Consider the following 22,872-nt stretch of genomic DNA (forward strand, 5'->3'; position numbering starts at 1 on the left):
GTACAGACACGATGGGCCAAATGGACTCCTTTTGTACTGTAGGGATTCTATGATTCTATGGACATCCTGGTAAAAGCGGAAGTATTGTGGATGCTTGAATCTGAATAAAAAACAGAAAATGCTGGTCTGACAGTATCTGTGGAGAGAGAACAGAGCAAAGGTTTTGAATCTGGACGACCCTTCACACGTTTTAAGTCGGTCCGCCTTGTTGTCCAACGAGTGGCATGCACGCGATGGGTTGTACTTGGGCTGCTTTTGGTTGTTCAAATTGGCCTAGTGCTTCATGTCATTAGTGTGTGCTTAAACTGGGCCAGATACTGGGCAAGACGACAGCTCAGTGACTATCACTGTTTGCTGTGCAGACACATGGATTTGGGCCAGTGTCTGTGGGAGTTTGCGCATTCTCCCCGTGCTTGTGTGGGTTTTCTCCGGGTGCTCTGGTTTCCTCCCACACCCCAAAGATGTGCTATTAGGCTGATTGGCAGTAATAAATTGTCCCTAAATTAGTTTCCCTCAATGTAGATGGACATAAAACATTAGATAGGCGTCATGGGTGGAGGGGGGGACTGGTGGTGTTAAAATGGCGGTGTGGGCTCGTTGGGCCGAAGGGCCTGTTTCCCGGGCTGTTTTTGATCTTTGTTCTTTGTTCATCCTAGTAAACATCCTGGTATATCTCCTCTACACTTTTTCCAATGTTATCACATTCCTCCTATAACATGCAATCCAGAACAGTCTTCAGATTTCACATGCCACCAAAGGCAATAACAGACAGTGGCCAGGAGTTGTCTCATAGAGAAGAAATAAAATTCAGAGGCCATTCTTAGGCAATGACTAAGGATTGATGGAAAGTAATGGAACTGAAACCATTTCTCTTACATCCCTCTTATGTAAAATATAACCATATTTATTACATGCTAAGTAATACTGTAAAAGATTAACATCAGGAGCATCTGCTAGTGATATAACTACTGATGCAATGTCACATGAATAAGAGACTGTAATCTGTGGGAAATAATACCTCAGCTAGAGTACTGAGATGTCAAATGTCTGTAAATAAACTAGAATATTTTTTACCAATAACAGAAAGTGTTAGCATTTTTAAGGTAATAGGCAAGCCCTAAAGAGTTCCCAGCTAGACTTCAAAACCAAGATGAAACAAATAGCAGTGATGTTCCAACTTCAGGGAGATTCTCATTTCTCAGCTCATTGGTTAACAGAAACAATCTGCTGTGATGAAACTTTACAGCATTTGCAGAATCAGCTGGGAGAAGGTTGATCAGGTTAATTTTCCCTTCGGCAAATCTAATGTGCCAGCTCTCATTGAACTCTATAAAACTCATTCAATCTTTAGAGTTCACTTCATGACATCATTCTTCCATTGTTTTCTGCCAATAAAAGTGACCAGATGGTAAATTATGGGCTGGCTGTGTTATGATCCTGTGTACGTGACGATGCAGACTATGACATGTACCTTTAAGAAGCTGTCACTATGATTTCACTATGACAACTCTATATAAGGCTGGAGACATGGCCTCCATATTAGATGTTCACTATTGCTTGTAATCCCTAGTAAGATATCCACTGCTAACTATGACTCTGTGTCAGTAAGACTTCATGTATACCTTACGAGTCAGGCACATAATCAAGTAATCAACCTATTATCCTGTTAGGATCCAGGCTTGATCAAGAACTGTGTATGCTGCATATTGTTATTACTAGTAATAAACCTCATGTGTCAACCAGAACCCTTGTTGTTCTCAATATCTTGCTTAGCATAGATGGCAATAGATCACTTGTGGTCAGCAGACCGTAGGCCACGACAGCCTGATGCTGAATACTCAGCAGGTAAGGTTCCACGTTGTATAGAGGAGAGCCGGTGGATGTGGTCTTTCTGGATTTTCAGAAGGCGTTTGACAAAGTACCTCACAAGAGGTTATTGCAGAAGGTCGAGGGACATGGAGTTGGGGGTAGGGTGTTAGCGTGGATAGAGGATTGGTTGTCAAATAGGAGGCAGAGAGTGGGGGTCAACGGGTGCTATTTGGATTGGCGGATGGTGACTAGTGGAGTGCCCCAGGGGTCGGTGCTGGGGCCTCAGCTTTTTACCATTTATATAGATGATCTGGAGGAGGGAACCGAGTGTAGGGTGTCGAAATTTGCTGATGACACCAAGATTGGGGGAACGGCAAATTGTGCGGAGGGTGTGGAGAGTCTGCAGAAGGATCTAGATAGGCTGGGCGAATGGGCCAGGAAATGGCAAATGGAATTTAATGTTGGCAAGTGTGAGGTAGTCCACTTTGGAAGGAATAATGGTAGGAAGGACTATTACTTACGTGGCGAAAAACTGCAGCAGGCGACGGTGCAGAGGGACCTCGGGGTCCTTGTGCATGAGTCGCAAAAACCCAGCTTGCAGGTGCAGCAGGTGGTCAGGAAGGCGAATGGGATGCTGGCCTTCATAGTGAGGGGGATTGAATATAAAAGTAGGGAGGTCTTGCTGCAGCTGTATAGGGCATTGGTGAGGCCGCAGCTGGAGTACTGTGTGCAGTTTTGGGCGCCGCACCTGCGCAAAGATATTTTGGCCTTGGAGGGACTGCAGAGGAGGTTTACTAGGCTGATACCGGAGTTGAGGGGGTTGAGCTATGAGGAGAGGCTGAATAAACTAGGCTTGTACTCATTGGAGTTTAGAAGAATGAGGGGAGATCTCATTGAGATGATGAATGGGATGGATAGGATAGAGGTGGAGAGACTCTTCCCGCTCAAAAAAGACAGTAGGACTAGGGGGCACAGCCTCAAGATAAAGGGGGGGCGGTTTAGAACGGAGTTGAGGAGGAACTTCTTCACTCAAAGGGTGGTGAATCTCTGGAATTCTCTGCCCGTTGAAGTGGTGGAGGCTGCCTCGCTCAATATTTTTAAGACGCGGGTTAATGGGTTTTTGATAAGAGAGGGGATTAAGGGTTATGGGGAGAGGGCGGGAAGGTGGAACTGAGCCACGACAGATCAGCCATGATCTTATTGAATGGCGGGGCAGGCTCGAAGGGCTAGATGGCCTACTCCTGCTCCTATTTCTTATGTTCTTATGAAGCATCTTTGTGATTAGTCACATGATGTGCTGAGACACCAACAGACGCATTTGCGGGATTTTATCTCTTTTTCATGGGCTTCAATTAGGCAACAGCTCTTAAATCAATCTGCACTGAGTTGGTTCAAATCTCGTGGTGTGGAACCTTATCACCTTTCCTTGTGTTAGTAATGCCCGTCAAAACATCTCATATATAATACATAACTGGAGTGTAATTTTGTAAATTAGGCCTGAAAGCAGCTTGTTGTCAATTAATTGATAGAGATTAATTGTTATGATTAGTCATCAATTCCACTATAGATATATCTTGCTACCAGCAGGATGGTAGAAAGTGAATCACGTATATAGACTTTAGTCTTATTGATTTTGAATGATTTCTATTCCGAATAATCCATCACACTTCTGATATTTTCTAACAATACTGGATACAAGTTTTAGATATTCTTGAAGTGAATTGCCACCAAAATCTCTTTTTTTGCCTTGTTTCTCTTTTAGAACTGGCTTGGATAGAGCCTTGGCAGAAGGTTACCGTCCTGTCCTGTGAACTAAGAGATGGAGATGGGCAGAAAGACTGAAAAAGGACTATGTTTAAATTCAAGATGAATAGGAGGGAGGAGTCAATTATAAAACAAAAGTGAAATCCAAATTTGCAACAAGTGGTAATTGTTGAATCCAACTAAATTCAACAGTAACCGTGTCTGCAATCACTTTTCATTAACACTAATGACATAATGTTTTCACAGCTGAGTAGTATTGCTATAGTTTTAAGCTAAGGTGGTTCACTTATTATGATTGATATATTAAATTATGTATTATGTATGAAGCTGATTTCTAAGTAGTTCAGCTGGTTCTAACAGGCAATTTAAAAGAGAAAACATTCAGTGTCATTAATACCTGCTGCTGCTTCTCCTCTGTGTTAAGGACCTGATTAGCCATTGACATTTACTGTGGCAGTCACAAATACTGTCTATAATGAAGATCTAAAGCAAGTGAAATGTGTCCGTAAACATCCCACTTACATCATTGTATCAACAAAATTCAGTCATCTCATGTCTGTCATCTCATCTCTCAGGTTTAGCTGCTGGTTAGAATCCTTTCACACTGGCTTTTCAGTCTACAACATTTTGGGAAACCTTTGTTAATAGACTAGATGTTCAGGTCAAATATGTTTTCTTTTACTAGAAGTTCGCAATCAGACTTTACGAGGAATTGCTGCAAAGAATAATATTATCTCCCCCCGCCTCAACCCTTGCACCTCCTACTCCTTCCATTCCCTTCCTCTTGTATGGAAGTGTGAAGTGCTGCAAAGTGGCTCCATATGTGTAAACGTGCTGGGTTCCAATGACTAGTGACCAAGGACTTACAACAACAATAGTTTATTCAGTACTCTGAGCACTCAGTACTCTGTACTGCTTCTACAGTGCCCACACTCTGGGATAACATTCTCACACTTCCGTCACCTGACCCCTTTTGAGTAGCCACATCATGACCTGATCACTCTGTTTACATATTCCCCATTTAATTTGGGACAACTGCTGGAACTGAGATGTAACAGTGTGTGTGAATATTAATTGTGTACAAAATTTTTTATAACATGCAGATTGAACAGGCTAACAGAGATAGTGTGGCCCTTTAAGGGGTAATTGTTTAAGAATCACATGACCCTCTCAGGGCCAATTGGAATGAAACATGCAAAACTCAATCAGGTGTTAGTGTGTAGGAGGGTAGGTGGAAACCTGTCGTGTGAGCCCGGGAATCAATGGGACCAGAGCTGCATCTTACTGTATGTATACAGTTAGAACTATTGCTCAATAAATCACTTCTGATTCAAGGCTTCCTTATTGCATTACCTTGTGCTACAATATTGGTGATGAGATAAAGGGATATGGGCATATGGGCTCAACTCCTACTCAGTACCTGCTCTTAGCAGATATCAGTTGTATATTTGACAGCATTTTCCTCTCTAAAGATTGTCCTTAGTGTCTCAAGATATATAGGTCAGGGGAATTGGGGGATAAGTATGTGGGGTTACAGAGATATGGTTTGAGTAAGTTGCTCTGTTGGAGAACCAGTGCAATGGGCTGAATGGCCTCCTTCTGCACTATAGAGAGTCCTTGTGAGACCTTGACAAAAGCCTTACATGTAGACCACATGAACTGCACAGCCCTCATTAAAGAAATTCAGATTTGTTAGGCATGATCTCCCTTTAACAAAACCATGCTAACTATCTTTGAATAATCCTTGCCTCTTCAAGTGCTAATTAATTCTATCCCTCAGAATTTTTTTCAATAATTTCCCTAAAGAGAGGATTTGAAAATTAGTGTCAGAATCTTTGCAATCTCCTCCCTTGCCCCACAGGAGCCTGGTAAACATTAGGTCTGGAGTTTTTCCACTTTAAAGCCTGCTAAAACCACGAATGCTTCCTCCATCCCAATGCATAAAACAATGCAATTTGTCTAGTGGGATAGAACATTTTCACCTTCAGCTCCCCTTTTTCCCACTCTGCTGCGCAATAAACCAGTCCACCAACATTTTTTTCTTGTTCCTCCCTAAACTTACAAGAGATGATTGAAGGAAATTAAAGTATATAATGTGTCTGATTCCCCATATTATTCCTGTCCCCTGCAAAATGTTCACTTTCTATGAAATGACAAATTAACCATAACTTACTTGTCATGGTGATTTACTATGCAGACCCGTAGGCTTGGACACTTATTTATAGTGTTTTTGTTGTTTACGGCTGTGCTTGATAATACACAAAAGAATGAGGAATTATTCATTTATTACTGGTACAAGCAGAATCGGAACTACTTGGAAACTGATGTAGATGAATCACAACAAGGAAATTCTACAGTAAATATTTTCCACATGTGAACCCAGGTGATGAATGGTAAAAAGCTTTTCAACCGCAGGACCATCACAAGCAAACCTAATTTTGGAATTGCCAATATCTAAAATGTCTGGCCTGTGGAATGATTATATGGAAGATGAATACAAATTACTTGGCATAAGTGAGTGGTTGGTTCATTGTGGCTCTTCACATGCAGTTCTTGAAATCAGTGACCAGTTGTTCCAAATTGTTGGATTTCATTTTCTTTTTTACTGTTTCATCAGATTCTGTCATGAGATTTTATATGATGACTTGTGGAAGGAGACATGGGAACATAGAAAGAGAAGTAAGCTATTTAAGAAGAACAATAAATACAGCACAGGAACAAGCCCTTCAGTCCTCCAAGCCTGCACCGATCATGTGTTCCTAACTAGACCATCCGTTTGTATCCCTCTATTCCCAGACTGTTCATGTGGCTATCTAAATAAGTCTTAAATGATCCTAGTGTGTCTGCCTCAACCACCTTGCTTGGTAGTGCTTTCCAAGCCCCCACCACCCTCTGTATAAAATACGTCCCCTGCATATCCATATTGAACCTTGCCCCCCTTACCTTGTGACCTCTTGTGTTTGTCATTTCTGACCTGGGAAAAAACTTCCAACTGTTCATCCTATCTATGCCCTTCATAATTTTATAAACTTCTATTAGGCCGCCCCTCAACCTCCGTCTTTCCAGGAAGAACAACCCTAGTTTACTCAATCTCACCTCATAGCTAATACCCTCCATACCAGGCAACATCCTGGTAAACCTTTTCTGCACTCTCTCCAAAGCCTCCACTTCCTTCCGGAAGTGTGGCGATCAGAACTGGATGCAGTATTCCAAATGTGGCCTAATCAACGTTCTATACAACTGCAACATTACATGCCAACTTTTATACTCTATGCCCCGTCCAATAAAGACAAGCACGCCATATGCCTTCTTCACCATCTTTTCCACCTGCGTTGCCATCTTTAAGGATCTGTGGACTTGCACACCGAGATCCCTCTGTGTATCTACACTCCTGATCATTCTGCCATTTATTGTATAGCTCCCCCCCGCATTTATCTGAATTAAATTTCATCTGCCATTTCTCCACCCAATTTTCCAGCCTATCTATATCCTGCTGTATTCTCTGACAATGTTCATCACTATCTGCAACTCCAGCAATCTTTGTGTCATCCGCAAACTTACTAATCAGGCCAGTTATATCTTCTCCTAAATCATTTATATATATATCACAAACAGCAGAGGTCCCAGTACAGAGCCCTGTAGACTACCACTAGTTACAGACCTCCAATTAGAAAAAGACCCCTCCACTGCTAACTCTGTCTTCTATGGCCAAGCCAGTTCTGTAGCCATCTAGCTAGTTCACCTTTGATCCTGTGAGATTTAACCTTTTGCACCTGTCTGCCACGAGGGACCTTGTCAAATGCTTTACTAAAATCCATGTAGACAACATCCACGGCCCTTCCCTCATCAATCATTTTTGTCACCTCCTCAAAAATCTCAACCAAATTTGTGAGGCTTGACTTTCCTCTTACAGAACCATGTTGTATATCACTGATGAGACTGTTCAGTTCTAAATGTGTATAGATCCTATCTCTAAGAATCTTCTCCAACAATTTCCCTACCACGGACATCAAGCTCACAGGCCTATAATTAACCGGGTTATCCTTGCTACCCTTCTTAAATAACGGGGCCACATTTACTGTCCTTGAATCCTTTGGGACCTCACCTGTGTTCAATGAAGAAACAAAGATTTCTGTTAGAGGAGGCCCAGCAATTTCATCTCTTGTCTCAGTAATCTAGGACAGATGCCATCTGGCCCTGGGGATTTAGCGACTGAAGCCTATTGTCATCACTCTATGAAATCATTGTTGATCTATGATCTGAGTCCATATGCTTGCTTTTACCCCTTATTCTTTAACACCTCTGGTCAACAAAATTCTTCAGTTTTAAAATGAACAATTAATGTTGCATCAACCATAATTTGTAGAAGCAAGTTCCAAACTTTACCACCCCTTGTGATTAGTGTTTCTTAACTTCATTTCTGAAAGGCTCTCACTTTTAGATTGTCCCTCAATAGACACATTTAGCAGACTAATAATTCATTCTGTTTCCATTCAATGAGCAGACTTCTAAATGTGAAATTCTTAACTTGGAATCAATGGATAGAGAACAGGAGGATAAAGAGGGAGTGACTATTTCCCAACCTCTGTCAATATGTTAGAGACAAATGGTAGCAACTTTATATACCTCTTGGCTGAGATCAGCTAGTTCACACCAGGCAGTGCATTGAGCCATCAGTGTAGTTAATTGTCATTCATGAATGTTGTTGCGTGGTTTTGAAGCAGGGACCTTTTGCATGTTAGGCGAACATGACAACCACAACACTACAGAGGGAAATGGCAATTGTCACTCATGATTCACACTGGTCTAAAACTGAGCAGTATTTGTTAACCGAAAGGGTTAGCAGGTGGTGTGCATTTGTTGTAATTACTTTCATTCTCCATTTGTGGTTTGGAGCTGTATATTTGTAACTTTACACCACTTACTGTCACCAGGGTGGTGATATTACCAAAATAGAACATTACAGCACAGTACAGGACCTTCGGCCCTCGATGTAGCATATTTTCAAAGCACTATCATATTTTAATATGATGTGTTGATTTTGGCAATTACTAAGAGAGTCGCTATTTTTCCTCAATACTTCAAAACATTTCTGGGAAAAGGTCAATGTGTTTAAAATACTTCAATTTTAACAATAACAATTTAATATGTTGAATTGTTATTGAAAATACTTAAAAATGATATAAAAGTTTGCCAAATGTCAGATTGTTGAAATCATACAATACTGTACCTGACTAATTCCTGAAGTAGAAGTCTGAGTGATAATCAACAAACAATGTTAAACTACAAAACAGAGGGTTTTAAGTTAAAACTTAAGCTTTTAAGTTAAAACTCTTAACTATTTTGAACTTTTGTTTATCAATTGTAACAGCAAATTATCTTTGGGAACACAAAGTTGCAGAAACCTTCTGTTGAATTGTAGGCTAAATTACAGCTACTGAATTATTGTAGCATTTCTCTCATTCTCCTCACAACCAAACCGATCAATTATTTAAAGTATATTTTAATACACTACTAAATCTCATTAATTCTGATCCCAAATCAGATGTCTAGATGGAAGGTTGAAACTGATAAGGGATTACTGGAAAAGTGTAATATCATGGTTATTAAGATTGATGATATATAGAAACAATTTGACACAAAACATTTAATAATTCTTTGTATAACTACTTCCAGCGAATGCCTCATCTAACCACTTATTAACTTGTTTCTTCTCATGTTCTGTACTCAAGTTCACAGTTAAAATGTTGCATTTAAGTGCTGAACATATATGGCAAATTCCAAAATGTATGGGGAACAGAATTCTACATTCATACAAATCTGGCATAGAGTAATGCATGGTTCAATTGATACAAGGAGAAAATAGATAGATCTTAGCAGGATATTTTTCTTTTAATGGAAAAGTGCTGAGGGTATGCTGAGAAGTGAAATGGATGAGGGCAGGGACAGAAATAAAAAATTAAAACCTTGTCTTTCCAGCAGCAGTATGACAGCTCATCTCCAAGCAACAAAAAACACACATAATAATAACCTGTTCACTGTTGGCCTTGACAAACATACAGTACTAGGCACCAATGGTTCCTTCGTCAAATTGACATCAATAACTCCCCTTTCACCACTGGATTACAGCTTGGTGAACATCTAGATAAAGGCCCACAAAGCAAGCCATAGCAGTTCAAGAGAACTGTCCGTGGTCAAGTGATTTTGTAGCTACTGTATTAAAAATATACTTTAGCATATTTGTTTACATATAGCATAATAACAGATGCAATACAGTATGTAACAGGCTATGTTTAAAAATACAATTTATCAGCTCAATGGTCACAGTATAAAACTGTATTCTTGAGGACATTAAGCATGCATTTACATAAACAATATATTAGATTTTAAAAGAAATTATACATTTAAATGTCTTTTTTTAAATCTACGTACACCAATTAGAATCTGATGAATGACAGACAGTAATGAACTTTCGCACTTTTCTGACCACTTTCCTTAGATATCACGGTTCCTAAAATCTCATTTCAGATATTACACATCATTTTAAAATAAATTTAAGGTTAGACAATAAAACCTGAAGTAACCTGTTTTCCCATTTTTGAGTTTTAAAATCTTTTAGTCTCATGTAAAATATACATCAAAAAGTAAAAATTATCTTGAAATGCATTTGTTCCTTTTTCTCAGTGTGGAAGAAACTAAAAGATGGCTGGCCAAGAGTTTATTTATCCATCCCTTGTATCAGTCCAGTTCCTTGATGGCTTCTCAGTAAGCAGGTTTTTATGCATTCTTCTTGTGAGCTGAATCTGTTTTTGTTACCCTGGCAGCCACTATAGAGAAACTGTTCACATTGCCTGGTATCCATGTTAAAGAACCATCGCCTTGAAGGGGTGTTGCAGTTCCCACTCTTTCGAAGTTGCTGGCAAACTGCTGCTAAGAAAAATAATAAGAAAGTAGATCTGAATAAATTATCAAATAAAATATTGTGAGAATCCAAGTTATTGATGATGAATCAAACAACTGAATTATTTGAGGTAAATTTGTAGTTTTAAAAAATGATAACATACAATTTTACCACAATTTAAATAGATATTTCAAAAATTTAATACTGTAGAAGGGCTAAATAATAAAACTAATCATTTAACACCACAAGGGAAGAACCTCTTGGAATCAATATTAGCATGTCCTAATGAAGAAAAGAATGATACATGAAATAAATAATAAGACTTAAATCTCTGGGGACACATTGCTTCCAGTCCAGGGTATGAAAAGAAATGGAGGAAGTTAGTGAAGGGTTGGTCATAATCTTTCAAAGATTTCTTGAATCAGGAATTGTGCTGTTAGGTTGGAAATTTGCTAATTTCTCTTTTATTTAAGAATGATATGTGAGGGAGACAAGGCTTGTCAGTTAACCAACCACTGGTACAGGAATGCTACTAAAATCCCTGTGACTGGGATCGTGATTGAGCATGAGAACAAATAGGAGTTGAAAAGAGAGAGCCAGCGTGGCTTTGTTAAAGCTAATTCATGTCTAATTAACCTACTTGAATGTTTTTTAGAAGTCTGCTAATAAGGCAGTAAGGGAGCCTTTATGGATCTTATCCAAATAGGTTCCCAGAAGACAGGCAAGGTTCCACACCAGATTACGGAAAAAATGAGAGGGCACTGTAATAATAGTAATGTTTTTTTTACTAGAATTGGAAATTGACAAGAAGGCAGAGGACAGAAAATTGGTTAAATGAAAGGTACACGCTCTGATAGTGGAAAGTGACGGGTGGTGTTCCCCAGGGATTTTTCTGGGACTTCAACTATTTTTATTACTTGGATATAAAATAAAAACATAAAAACAGAAGTTGGAATAGACCATGTGGCCCCTTGAGCCTGCTATGCCATTCAATATGAACATGGCTGATCTTTGGCTTCAGGTCCACTTTCCCACCTGCTACTATCAACATCATATGGCTGAAGTAAAATGGCAAACAAGCGCTCTCAGTCAAAGTCAACATGGGAACCCACACGAATATCTCACCAGTCAGAATCCTGAAGATATTATCTGGATCGTTGGAAGTTAAAGATACAACCAATGACAGACAAACTAACTGCGTACAATGAGTCATCCATCCATTGCATAGGTACATTGGTATGAAATGCTGCTACTGCAAGTCTACAAGGAAATCAAAACTATTCTACTTGATGGACATGAGCGGAACAGCATTATCAGAGTAATCAGTGTGCACAGATCTCAACATTGTGGACATTCATGAGATCATCAAGATGTCAATCACACAGCAAGTCAATCCAAACCTACAACAGATGTGGCCAGACAGACTTGACGGCATAGGGAACATCAGAGGTAATGCTGTAAGAGATACAATTCCATTGATCAACCTTCCTAGGATACGCAATTTGCACATACAGGAAAAGCTAAAGAGTGAGTTGGACAGCCTGAAGTATAATGGCATCATCTGTCATGTGCATCAGCACACTGAATGGTGCAGTTCCATCACAAAGATTTGTTCCATCGGAATAAAGATGGCACAATGTGGATATGCTTAGACCCAAGGTTTATAAATCAAAGGAAGTGCCCGCACAAGATTCCAACATTTGAGGAACTGAATCCGAAATTCACAGGAACAAGGTTTTTTCCAAGTTGGATGCCAAACACGAATATTGGTTAGTTCATTTGGCAGAGGGATCTCAAGAAATCACCACTCTCAACATTCCATTTAGAAGATGCCGCTTCCAGAGATTACCCTTTGGCATATCCATCAGTCAGGATCTGTTCCAGCAACATATGGGCAAAATTACAGAAAATATGCTTGAATGTGTATGTATTGTATTGCAGTGATGGAAAAAACCAAAGAAGAATATAATCAAAATTTACACTCACTGATGGCAGCAACTCATTGCAAAGGACTCATTTTTAACAGCAAGAAATACCAGGTAAATATAGAACATAGAACATTACAGCACAGAACAGGTCCTTCGGCCCACGATGTTGCGCCGACCAGTTAAAAAGCAATGACCCTCTAACCTAAACCAAACCCTTTCCATCCATAAACCTATCCACGGATCTCTTAAACGCCCCCAAACTAGGCGCATTTACAACTGCAGCAGGCAGGGCATCCCAATCCCTCACCACCCTCTGGGTAAAGAACCTACCCCTGACATCCGTCCTATAACTACCACCCCTTAATTTAAAGCTATGCCCCCTCGTGCTAGCTTTCTCCATCCGAGGAAAAAGGCTATCACTGTCCACCCTATCTAAACCTCTAATCATCTTATATGTTTCAATAAGGTCCCCTCTTAGCCGCCTTCTTTCTAACGAAGGTCAAACTAACTTTTTTGGCAAACTTGAGGATATACAAAACATGCCTGCTCCCAGGATAAAGACTTGGATTGAATACCTTAGATTTTTCAATTTCTTTGCACCAAATGTACCCAACTTTGCTGAAAGAGCAATATCACTCAGAGAGCTGCTAAGGAACGATATTACATATGTGTGGCAGGAGGACCATCAGTCAGGCATTGTCAGGAGACATGTGTTCTATAATGCCACGAATCAAGAAAGGAGACATTCTTAGAGGCTAATGCATCTAAAAAGGGATAAGATCATGTATTATGCAAGATGGCATTTGGTTCCAAATATTTATACAAGTGCAATCCAATTATTTGGACATAGAACATGAGACACACACTCTGGTATATAGTATTGCAAGGTTCCACATGTACTTGTTGGGTAAATGATTCATTGGCCGGAACTTTCTGGCTGTTCATGCCAGCAGGATCTTCTGGACATCGAGGAGACAACCTCACTGTGGGTTTCCTGGCAGCATGGGGTGGAGTCAATGGGAAAGTCGTGAAAAACACATCACGGGGAGGCCAGAGAATCCTGTCCATTGTGAAAACTGATCAAACCATTGGAAATAATTTGGCATGTACTGCAGGAAAATTCGCCAACCAGATTGCAATGACCTCTGATAAAGAGACTTTGAAATCCGTTACAAACCTGGTAATAAACTGGCTACTTCAGGCACACTAATCAGGTTAGCCAATTTAAAAAAAAATCAGTAAATGGCTTAGACATTTACATGGAAGATGTGCTCAAGGTTGATCTGATGAATTTCCGTCAATGCAAGAGTAATCAACTTCAGGAGGAAATAACAAATGGTCCATGATTGCAGGCATAATGGTAAGTCAATATGGAAAGTTGGTCTGATACAAGAAGTGCCGGACACCCTCGAATATTTTAGACAGTACACTTATGAACAAGGTTTTCAAGTAGTGTGATTTTCAAGAGATAACAGGTGCTTATACCCGAAGCTCTTTGCTGAGTCATATTGTCACAGTAACACTGGGGACATAGGGGCATACAGTCAACAATATGCCTGACTAAGTGAAACTGTGAATTGGCCAGGGGTCAACAACGATATCAAGAAAGCAGAGAAGATCTGAGAAATATGTCTGAGACACCAACCACATCAATCCAAAGAATCTGTGCACTCTCATGAAGTTCCAGGCACTTTAGTCTGTAATTGCAATAGGTTTATTCACTATCCATGCAAACGACTTTCTCCTAGTCTATGACTACCTTTCCAAATTTCTAAACATTAAACAGTTGAAGAATACCTCGAGTGCATCTTTGGAAAATACAATAAGTGGGATTTTCCAGTTGCACTCGGCCCAAGGTTGGAAAATCCCACCCGAGGTCAACAGATCTTTGCAGGGCTTTAGGTCACAATACAGAGGACACAGGACCTTTTGAGGACATGTGTGCTAAATTGAGCACATATCATCTGACAGCCTTGCCATACTATCTCATATCAAATGGTTTTGCCAAGCAAATGGTTTGCACTGTTAGATCATTAAACATCAAATGCAGGGAAATAAAACTAGACTTCCACATCACCATGTTACATTTAAAAGCAACATCTTTAGACATGGGTGTGCTGTCACTAACTGAAATCATGTTCAGAAGGCAGACTAAGACAATCTTGCTCACTAGAGCCTGTCCCATTTCTCAGAAGTAGAGGAGGATTTTCTCAAAAAATGGAGGATTAAAAACAATGTATATCCAACATGCAGGTTTGGAACTTCCTAGTCTGCACACAGGACAAATGTGAGAGTCATATATTCTACCCAGAGAACTTGGGTACCTGCAGAAGTATCCAAGCTGTGCAATAAATCTGGAATTTATCAAGTTACAACACTGAATGGAGCATTGTTAAGAATGAACAGGAGCCAGCCAAGGGAATTGTATAACTGTATAACTCCCAGCAGTCCAACTGTGTCTAGAATACATCTAGAGATGGACTTGGAGGGTAATTTTATTATGGTTTTCTACAATTTGAGTCAGCACTCCACACACATTAAAGATACCAACATCAAGAACATTCAAGTAATATGTCTAGAGGCAGGATTTTCTGTCCTTCCCATGGTGTCTTTCTCATGGCAGGAGGTGGTGTGCTGTTGGCCAGTGGCAGGATGTTCTGGTCCTGCCGCTGTCAATCTGATTTCCCGCTTGGAAACCTGTGGAGGGGGTACCATGTTACAGCTTGAACAGCTGAAAAATTCCGGCCTAAGTCACAGGATGGTCGAAACATTAGGAGATCAGCAACGATTGTTAAACCACCAATATGTTATACAGACTCAAACTTTTGAATTCTTAAATCCTCAATCTTAAATAAGATTTTTCTAATGTAAATAGTTTTCACAACCACTCTATAGACAGTCATAGAGGTTTACAGCATGGAAATACATCTAATGTGTATGTATCTTCACTCTTAAAGCATGTAATATTATCTTGGCGAAAAAGGAGCTATTGTGATTCTGCTTGAAGAAGGAGTATGTCAATAAGTTGCCAGGATGTAAACCATGTGGCCAGCAGAAATTGTACAGGGGAGTTTTCAGTTTAGCTAGCAGCATAAGATCATAAGACATAGGAGCAGAATTAGGCTACTCAGCCCATCGAGTCTGCTCCACCATTCAATCATGGCTGGCATTTTTCTTATCCTCATTCTTCTGCCTTTTCCCCACAACCCCAATCCCCTTATTAAGAACGTTTCTATCTCTGTCTTAAAGACACTCAATAACCTAGCCTCCACAGCCTTCTGTGGCAAAGAGTTCCAAAGATTCACCATTCTCTGGCTGAAGAAATTCCTCCTCATCTCTGTTTTAAAGGATCGTCTCTTTAGCCTGAGGTTGTGCCCTCAGATTCTAGTTTTTTCTACTAGTGGAAACATCTTCTCCACATCCACTCTATCCAGCCTGGCAGTATCCTGTAAGTTGCAATAAGATCTCCCCTCATCCTTCTAAACGAGTGCAGACCCAGAGTCCTCAACCATTCCTCATACAACAAGCTCTTCATTCCAGGGATCGTTCTTGGACTCTTTCCAAGGCCAGCACATCCTTCATTAGATAAAACTATTCACAATACTCCAAATGGGATCTGACCAGAGTCTTATACAGCCTCAGAAGTACATCCCTGCTCTTGTATTCTAGCCCTCTCGACATTGCATTTGCCTTCCTAACTGCCAACTGAACTTGCATGTTAACCTTAAGAGAATCTTCAAAAAGGACTCACAAGTCCCATTTTTAATTTCTGATTTCTAAGCATTTTCTCATTTAGAAAATTGTCTATGCCTCCATTCCTCCTTCCAAAGTGCATAATCTCACACCTCTCAGCATGTGGTGTCAAGGAGTATAACTGTACTGTCATGTTAATAATAGCTGTTGAATCTTTATATTTAGTCTGTCTGCTGAGCATTCGTTTGTTCCATCTTCAAATAAACTGAACTGATGTTTAGTTTACCAGTGCTGTGAAACATTGTTAAACTTGTATTAGGCAAACATAGAAATACAACATAGACTGCGCTCCTATGTTTTAAATTTCCCAGCGTAGGAAACAATCCATCAATGTCTATCCTATAAAAGCTCAAGAATGATGTGTATTTTAATGAGATTATACCTTATTGTTCTAAAAACCAGAGTATAGGCCAACTTTATTCACCTTTCATCTGTTTCATCATGTGTTTGGGGTCTAGACTGGGTTCTATCTATTCTCCTGAAATAAGCAGCTCAAGACTACAGTTTGTTGAAACCATTACTCTTTACTTACAGTTGCTATGTATGTGTTAGGGACTTTGCATCAAGTTGGAATAATTCCTTCTTCCTGAGCGATGTTAATCATGTGATATTACATCAGCATCATGTGTTTCTGAGGTAAACCTTTACACTACAACTCCCTCCCAATCTTTATTCCAATTATATACATTCGCTGTATCTCCCCCCAAAGTCTCAGGCTTCACAGTCTCAGTCTCTGAGGTGCCTTGACCAATCTCCCTAGTTCTGATCTCTTTCTGAGGTTGAGGACATTCCACTCTCTCCTAGGATACACTAATATGATCCTTGGTTTGCAGAATCATCTCTTATATGCAATTAAATCGTTCAATTTTATATCCTAGATTCAAAAGAGCTAGAAATATAGAATATCTTCATAACAAGCTGTCAAAATTCAGTTTCTACGTTCTTTAAATTTTTAAGTCCACTTACATTTATTAGAGCCCTAACTATGACTAGGAACTACACAGAACCCTTGAGTTATTTAAACCAGTTGGCTTATGAGATAAACTTTTGGTTCAACTAACAGAGGATCCTTCGCCTTGCTTCTGATATTGGCTACAAGGCTGAGAACATTAAATTTATTTTATTAGATTTCTTTCACTAAATTAGATTCAGAACACTTGAAATCCATCTTTCTGTCAAAGCTAAAAGGGTATTATTATAATCAATTGGACTAGTTAGGGATGGGAATGGTGCAGGGTTTGTAGGGAAGGAAATACTGATACTATATGATTATGCAGAATTAAATATGTTACTAATCATCAGGTGAGTACAAGGCTATTATAATTGCATGTTTTTATTAGATTTTTTATTGTGAGCAGTATACACAAGTTTTCCTCCCCTGCATATTTTGGCAGATCTTATAGATGATGGAATCTTACAGCACAAGCAAGCCATTTCAAGAATATGCATTCCCCCTCATGAGCCACCTAATCCTACTTTTCTGCTCACATCATGAGTGGAATCTCATGTTCTTGCCAGTGGTGAGCTTGGGGATGGGAAAGGCATTTGCTTATACGGGATGGTGGTGTACTCAAACCTCACCATTTACCACCTATACCAGAATTAAATTCAAGGTGGGAAGGCCCATGTTCAAACAATGTTAATTAGTGACTAATGAAGGGCCTCATCCCACCACCAATGGATTAACCCAGCTGCAAGTGGGTTTGTTGCTATGTGCCCATGCATAAAAGGTGAACCTGTCTAAGCCGCTTGCCATGTCAGTGTTGGGAATGGGTGGGGGGCATGCAGCGGAAGGAGGGCTTCTCCATCAAAGGCAATCAGTGCTTAAGGGACTGGGCATTAAGAAAGATGGGGCCTGTTGAGAGACACCCCTCTGAACTTGCTTCTATCTGTCCTACTCCCTTTTTCCACCATGCCTTACCTGTTAAAATACTCCTTCCACATTACCTACCTGTAGCTTGGATCTTCTGCAATGCTGGGACTATATGGGGTGTCCTGCCAGATACAGCCTCCTCAGTGACACTGCTGAACACAAGAGCTATCGAATTTATAGAATTCCTGCACAGTGCAGAAGGAGGCCACTTGGCCCAACAAGTCTACACCAACTCTCCAAAAAAGCATCTTACTTAGGACCACCTCCCCGCCCTATCCCCTTGACTCCACACATTTACCATGGCGAATTCGCTAACCTACTCATCTTTGCAAACCAAAACATCTGGAGGAAGGCCATGTGGGGAGAACATGCAAACTCCACACAAACAGTCACCCAAAGCCAGAATTGAACCCCTGATGCTGTGAAGCAGCAGTGCTAACCACTGAGCCACTGTGCCAGCCTCTGATTGGCTGAAACTTTTGCTAGGTGATGTCTTGATTCTAGAGGAAGGCCCTCACTACTAAATGACTGACATGTTGGCAAGCCTTGCTAAAAAGAGGCAGCGTGGATCTCTTACTGGCTTTCCAGCCAGCATGTGAGAATCCTGATCCCACGATAAGCTTTCATCTCATATATTCTTAAATGTTGGAACAAGGAATATTTAATTCAATTTTAACAGAATTTATCGACTCTGCTTCAGCAAGTTTTTAGCAGAGAACTGCACAAATTAACGATGCTTGAGTAAAGGTGTTTTCAAATTCATTTGTGTCCTTGTTATCATGCTGAACAGTAGAAACAATAAATAATTCACATGAAAATAACTTCACAATTTTGAAGAACTCTTTTGCATCACCTCTTAACTTGTAGCTTGGATCTTCGGCAATGCTGGGACTCAAGGATTGTGAAAAATAGCAGAGGGACAAGATAGTTCAGTAGGATGTCAAAGACATGTCAATATTGAAAAATGTGGAATAATACTTTTGAAAGAATAATTAAGGAATGATAATACACTTTAAATGTCGATTTTTAACAGAACGCAGGAACTGAGGGACCATGATGTGTAGGGTTATGTAACACAACATCTCATATGCCTCTTCATAATTGTTATCTCTAATCCCTAGTAACATCTACAGTGCATCTGATTCAATGCTTCCAAAACCTTGTTTTAGTGAGGTGCCCAAAATATCAAACAGTTCTCAACTCCGATCTAAAATTTTGTACAAGTTCAGCACTATCTGTTGCTTTTGTAGTTTATATCTCTGACTGAAAGATCAAAAGTTGACTTAACATTTTAGATTTTATTTAATTATGCTGTTACCTTGCACATTATGGTCCCTCAGTTCCTGTGCTCTGTTAAAAATCTACATTTAAAGTGTATCATCATTTCTTATTTATTCTTTCAAAAAGTATTACTTTACATTTTTCAATACTGACCTGTATTTGTCATCCTACTGGACTATCTTGCCGCTCTACTGTTTTTCCAAATCCTTATCACAATTTGTCATATTCCCCTATTTGATACAATCAGCAAAATTTGATACTGTATTCACAAGTTTCAAGGCCAAGCTACTTTTCGTTTGTAACAGATAAGAGAAACCTCAACACTTACTGTCGTGGCACATTATTCCTCATACCTTGTTCAAGAAATTTTGCTTTGTGCTCCCTATCTCTCTATCGATTTGGCCACATCCCTTTACTTCATGCGTTCTTTTTCCTAGATATTTTATGTGGTAACTTCTCAATGGAATGAAATTTGGGTGGATTCAGTAACAGGCTCAGCCAAGATTACTGCTCAGGCAGAGAAAGTCTGTCCCAAGTAAATCACATTAACTGCATTTCCTTTAAAGCATAAAATAATTTTATAAGGTTAGTCAAGCATGTCCTGCCTTGGAGAAACTCATGCTGGCTGGCCCTGATTAGTTCATGTTACTCCAACCCCTTAGCAGTTTCATCCCAGATTATGGATTTTTGTGGTTTACCAGCAGCTGATGTGTTGCAAAACTGTTGCTGTTTAAAAGCAAAGATCATTCTGTGGTTCTAGATCAACCAGCAATACAATGCATAGTCCATCACAATGTTGGTTTGCTACAATTAGATCCACATGAGTAATTCTGCATTGAAAGATTACATTTAAAAAAAGCAGTATATTTTAACCATGATGCAGGCAAACCTACTAATCATTGAGTTAAATAAATGAAATAATAAACATATGAGTAATTTTATTCACTTATAAAGCTTCTTTTTGTTTTGATCTACCCATACAGATTAACCTTCATGCTGTGACCGACATCCCTCTCTCTAATTAAGTACTCAGGTTGAAAAATTGGCCTAACAGGAATTGAAACCAGTTTTTAAAGCAGGTTCCACCTGAAAATTGACACTGGAAATTGGCTCAGAGCTGCGTAAATTATTATAATGCATATTTGAATCTAATTTAAATAGCATTAGCGGGCCTGGGACTGAAATCTCCATCGGAGTTTAGTATAGCTCCCGACTTGCACGAAACTGGTGACCGACCCCGCAAGGGTGAAGGGGGGGAGCAATTGAGGCCTCCCAGAAGGTTGGGCGGTGGGGGGTGTTCCCCAGGCATTGCCACTTTGGCAGTGCCAGCCTGGGCCCCCCGCCAAGGGGCAGGGCCTGATGGGAGTGTGAGGTCCGGCTGCCACTCTGCATTCGGGCCGAGTGACAGAGGGAGGAAGGTCAGTGTTCAGGGCTAACCATCGGGGTTGGGGTGGCGGGGCTCAGCCTGCTGGAGGGGTTGGGGCTACAACAGGGGGATTTGGAGATTGGAGCTGTGGGGGGCGGGGGCGGTGGCATTGAGGCAGGCTGGGAGCATGTTGAGGCTAGACTGGGGCGGTGGGGGGATTGGGGGGGGGGGTGGGTGGGAAGGGGAGGTGGTGGTGGGAAGCCAGTGTTCAGACTGTAGGAGAGAGGGTGTGGGAGAGCTAGCAATGCAGGGATTGCGGGGCTGGCACGTGATTGAGCTAGCCAGCTATCGGCGGGCCAGCAGTGTGGGACTACTGCAAATGAGCTGATCTCAGTGCTGACAGATGAGTGGATACGCAGTGGCCGGCTCAGTGCTATGCTGTCGGACTCTCCAGCGAAAATAGGCCCCACCCACTGATTATCAGCATGATTCACGCGAGGTACTCTGCAGTGCACAGAGTGTGGGAGATATATTTTGAAGCTTCCACTGAAAAAGCCAGGAAGATTTACTCCAGTTTTTACGTTAATTCGACACTACCTACCGCATGGTAAGTTGTTGCATTAGGTTAAATCTCACAGATCCAGGGTGAGGTATCTAAGTGGATACAAAATTAGCTTCTTGACAGAAGCCAGAGGGTGATTTTAGAGGGTTGTTTTTCCAACTGGAGGCCTCTGACCACCGGTGTGCCTCAGGGATCAGTGCTGGGTCCATTGTTATTTGTCATTTACATTAACGATTTGGAAGAGAATATAGGAGGCATGGTTAGTAAGTTTGCAGATGACACCAAGGTTGGTGGTGTAGTGGACAGTGAAGAAGGTTATCTCTGATTGCAATGGGATCTTAATCAATTAGGCCAGTGGGCTGACGAATGGCAGATGGAGTTTAATTTAGATAAATGCAAGGAGATGCATTTTGGTAGATCGAACCAGGGCAATGACTTACTCAGTTAATTGTAAGGTATTGGGGAGAGTTTCAGAACAAAGAGATCAAGGGGTACATGTTCATACATCCTTGAAAGTGGAGTCACAGGTGGCCAGAGTGGTGAAGAAGGCATTCAGCACATTTGGTTTCATTGGTCAGAACAGTGAATACAGGAGTTGGGACATCTTGCTGAAGTTGTACAATACATTGGTGAGGCCATACTTGGAGTACTGTGTGCAGTTCAGGTCACCCTATTATAGAAAGGATATTATTAAACTAGAAGAGTGCAGAAAAGATTTATTAGGATGCTACCAGGACTTGAGGGCTTGAGTTATAAGGAGGGGCTGGATGGACTGGGACTTCCTTCTCTGGAGCGTAGAAGATGGTCTTATTGAGGTCTATAAAATAATGAGGTGCATAGATCAGCTACATAGGCAATGGGCCAGATTTTACCAATCGGAGGCTAAGGGCCGGATCCGGATGTAAAACGGATCTGAGCCTGGAATCCCTGTTCTAGTGCACCCATACACTTTTTGCTGGCTCCGGTCCTGTCCGCACTGTGGGCTGGGCTTAGCGCTGCTGTAATGATCGGAGCTCTGAACTGCGTGTGTGGGGTGATCCGCTATTGGACCCCTCTGGGAGGCAGGCCTTCCCGGCTGACGCCCCCCCACCCCCCCCCCCGGATTGGACTCCCTCTGGGAGGCAGCCCCCCTGTTGTCAGACCAACCCTGGGGGGCAGGCCCCACTGATAGGCAGCCTCCACCCCATTCAGATAACCCCCCCCGCCCTCTGCAGGAGGCAGGCCCCCCCCCCTTAGCAGAACACACCCTCTCCCTCCACCATCCTTCTGACCTGCACTTGTTGATGTGGAGATGTCGGCGTTGGACTGGGGTGAACATAGTTCACTGGGGGGTGAAGGGGGTCGTTCTCGGGGAAGGCTGCCTCCCTGGGGGGGGGGTTGGGTCGCCTGGGTGTGCACTCTGCCAAGAGTGGCCTGCCTCCCGGGGGGGTCTGATCGCGGGGCGGGGGGTGGGGTCTGCAGTGGGGTGGGGGATGGGGGTTTGCCTCCCAGGAGGTGCGGATTGCAGTGGGGGGAGGTTGGGGGGTGTCTGCCGGGGTGGTTAGCAGGGGGTTTGCGAAGGGTGTTCAAGGAGGATGGGCTTTGGAGGTTCCCCTGCAGAATAGGAATCCACTTTGGATTTTTATTCTGCAGGTT

At 41.3% G+C, this 22,872-nt stretch overlaps 1 protein-coding gene across 2 annotated transcripts in view; it reads right to left on the minus strand.

Moving 5' to 3' along the window:
• Positions 1 to 9,255: 9,255 nt before the first annotated feature.
• The window catches only part of hhip (hedgehog interacting protein), a 170,525-nt gene continuing 156,908 nt past the window's right edge, over positions 9,256 to 22,872 (minus strand). Inside the window, exon 14 of one of the 2 annotated variants that reach the window (XM_080199641.1) lies at positions 9,256 to 10,500. In XM_080199641.1, coding sequence (XP_080055767.1) covers positions 10,292 to 10,500 — 209 coding nt within the window. In that variant the 3' untranslated portion in view covers positions 9,256 to 10,291. Of the gene's footprint in view, positions 10,504 to 22,872 lie in introns of both variants that reach the window. The other variant, XM_080199632.1, reaches the window with a different exon arrangement.

Source organism: Carcharhinus amblyrhynchos, chromosome 1, assembly GCF_965287045.1.
Source record: "Carcharhinus amblyrhynchos chromosome 1, sCarAmb.v2.hapA, whole genome shotgun sequence".
NCBI classification, from domain to species: Eukaryota; Metazoa; Chordata; class Chondrichthyes; order Carcharhiniformes; family Carcharhinidae; genus Carcharhinus; species Carcharhinus amblyrhynchos.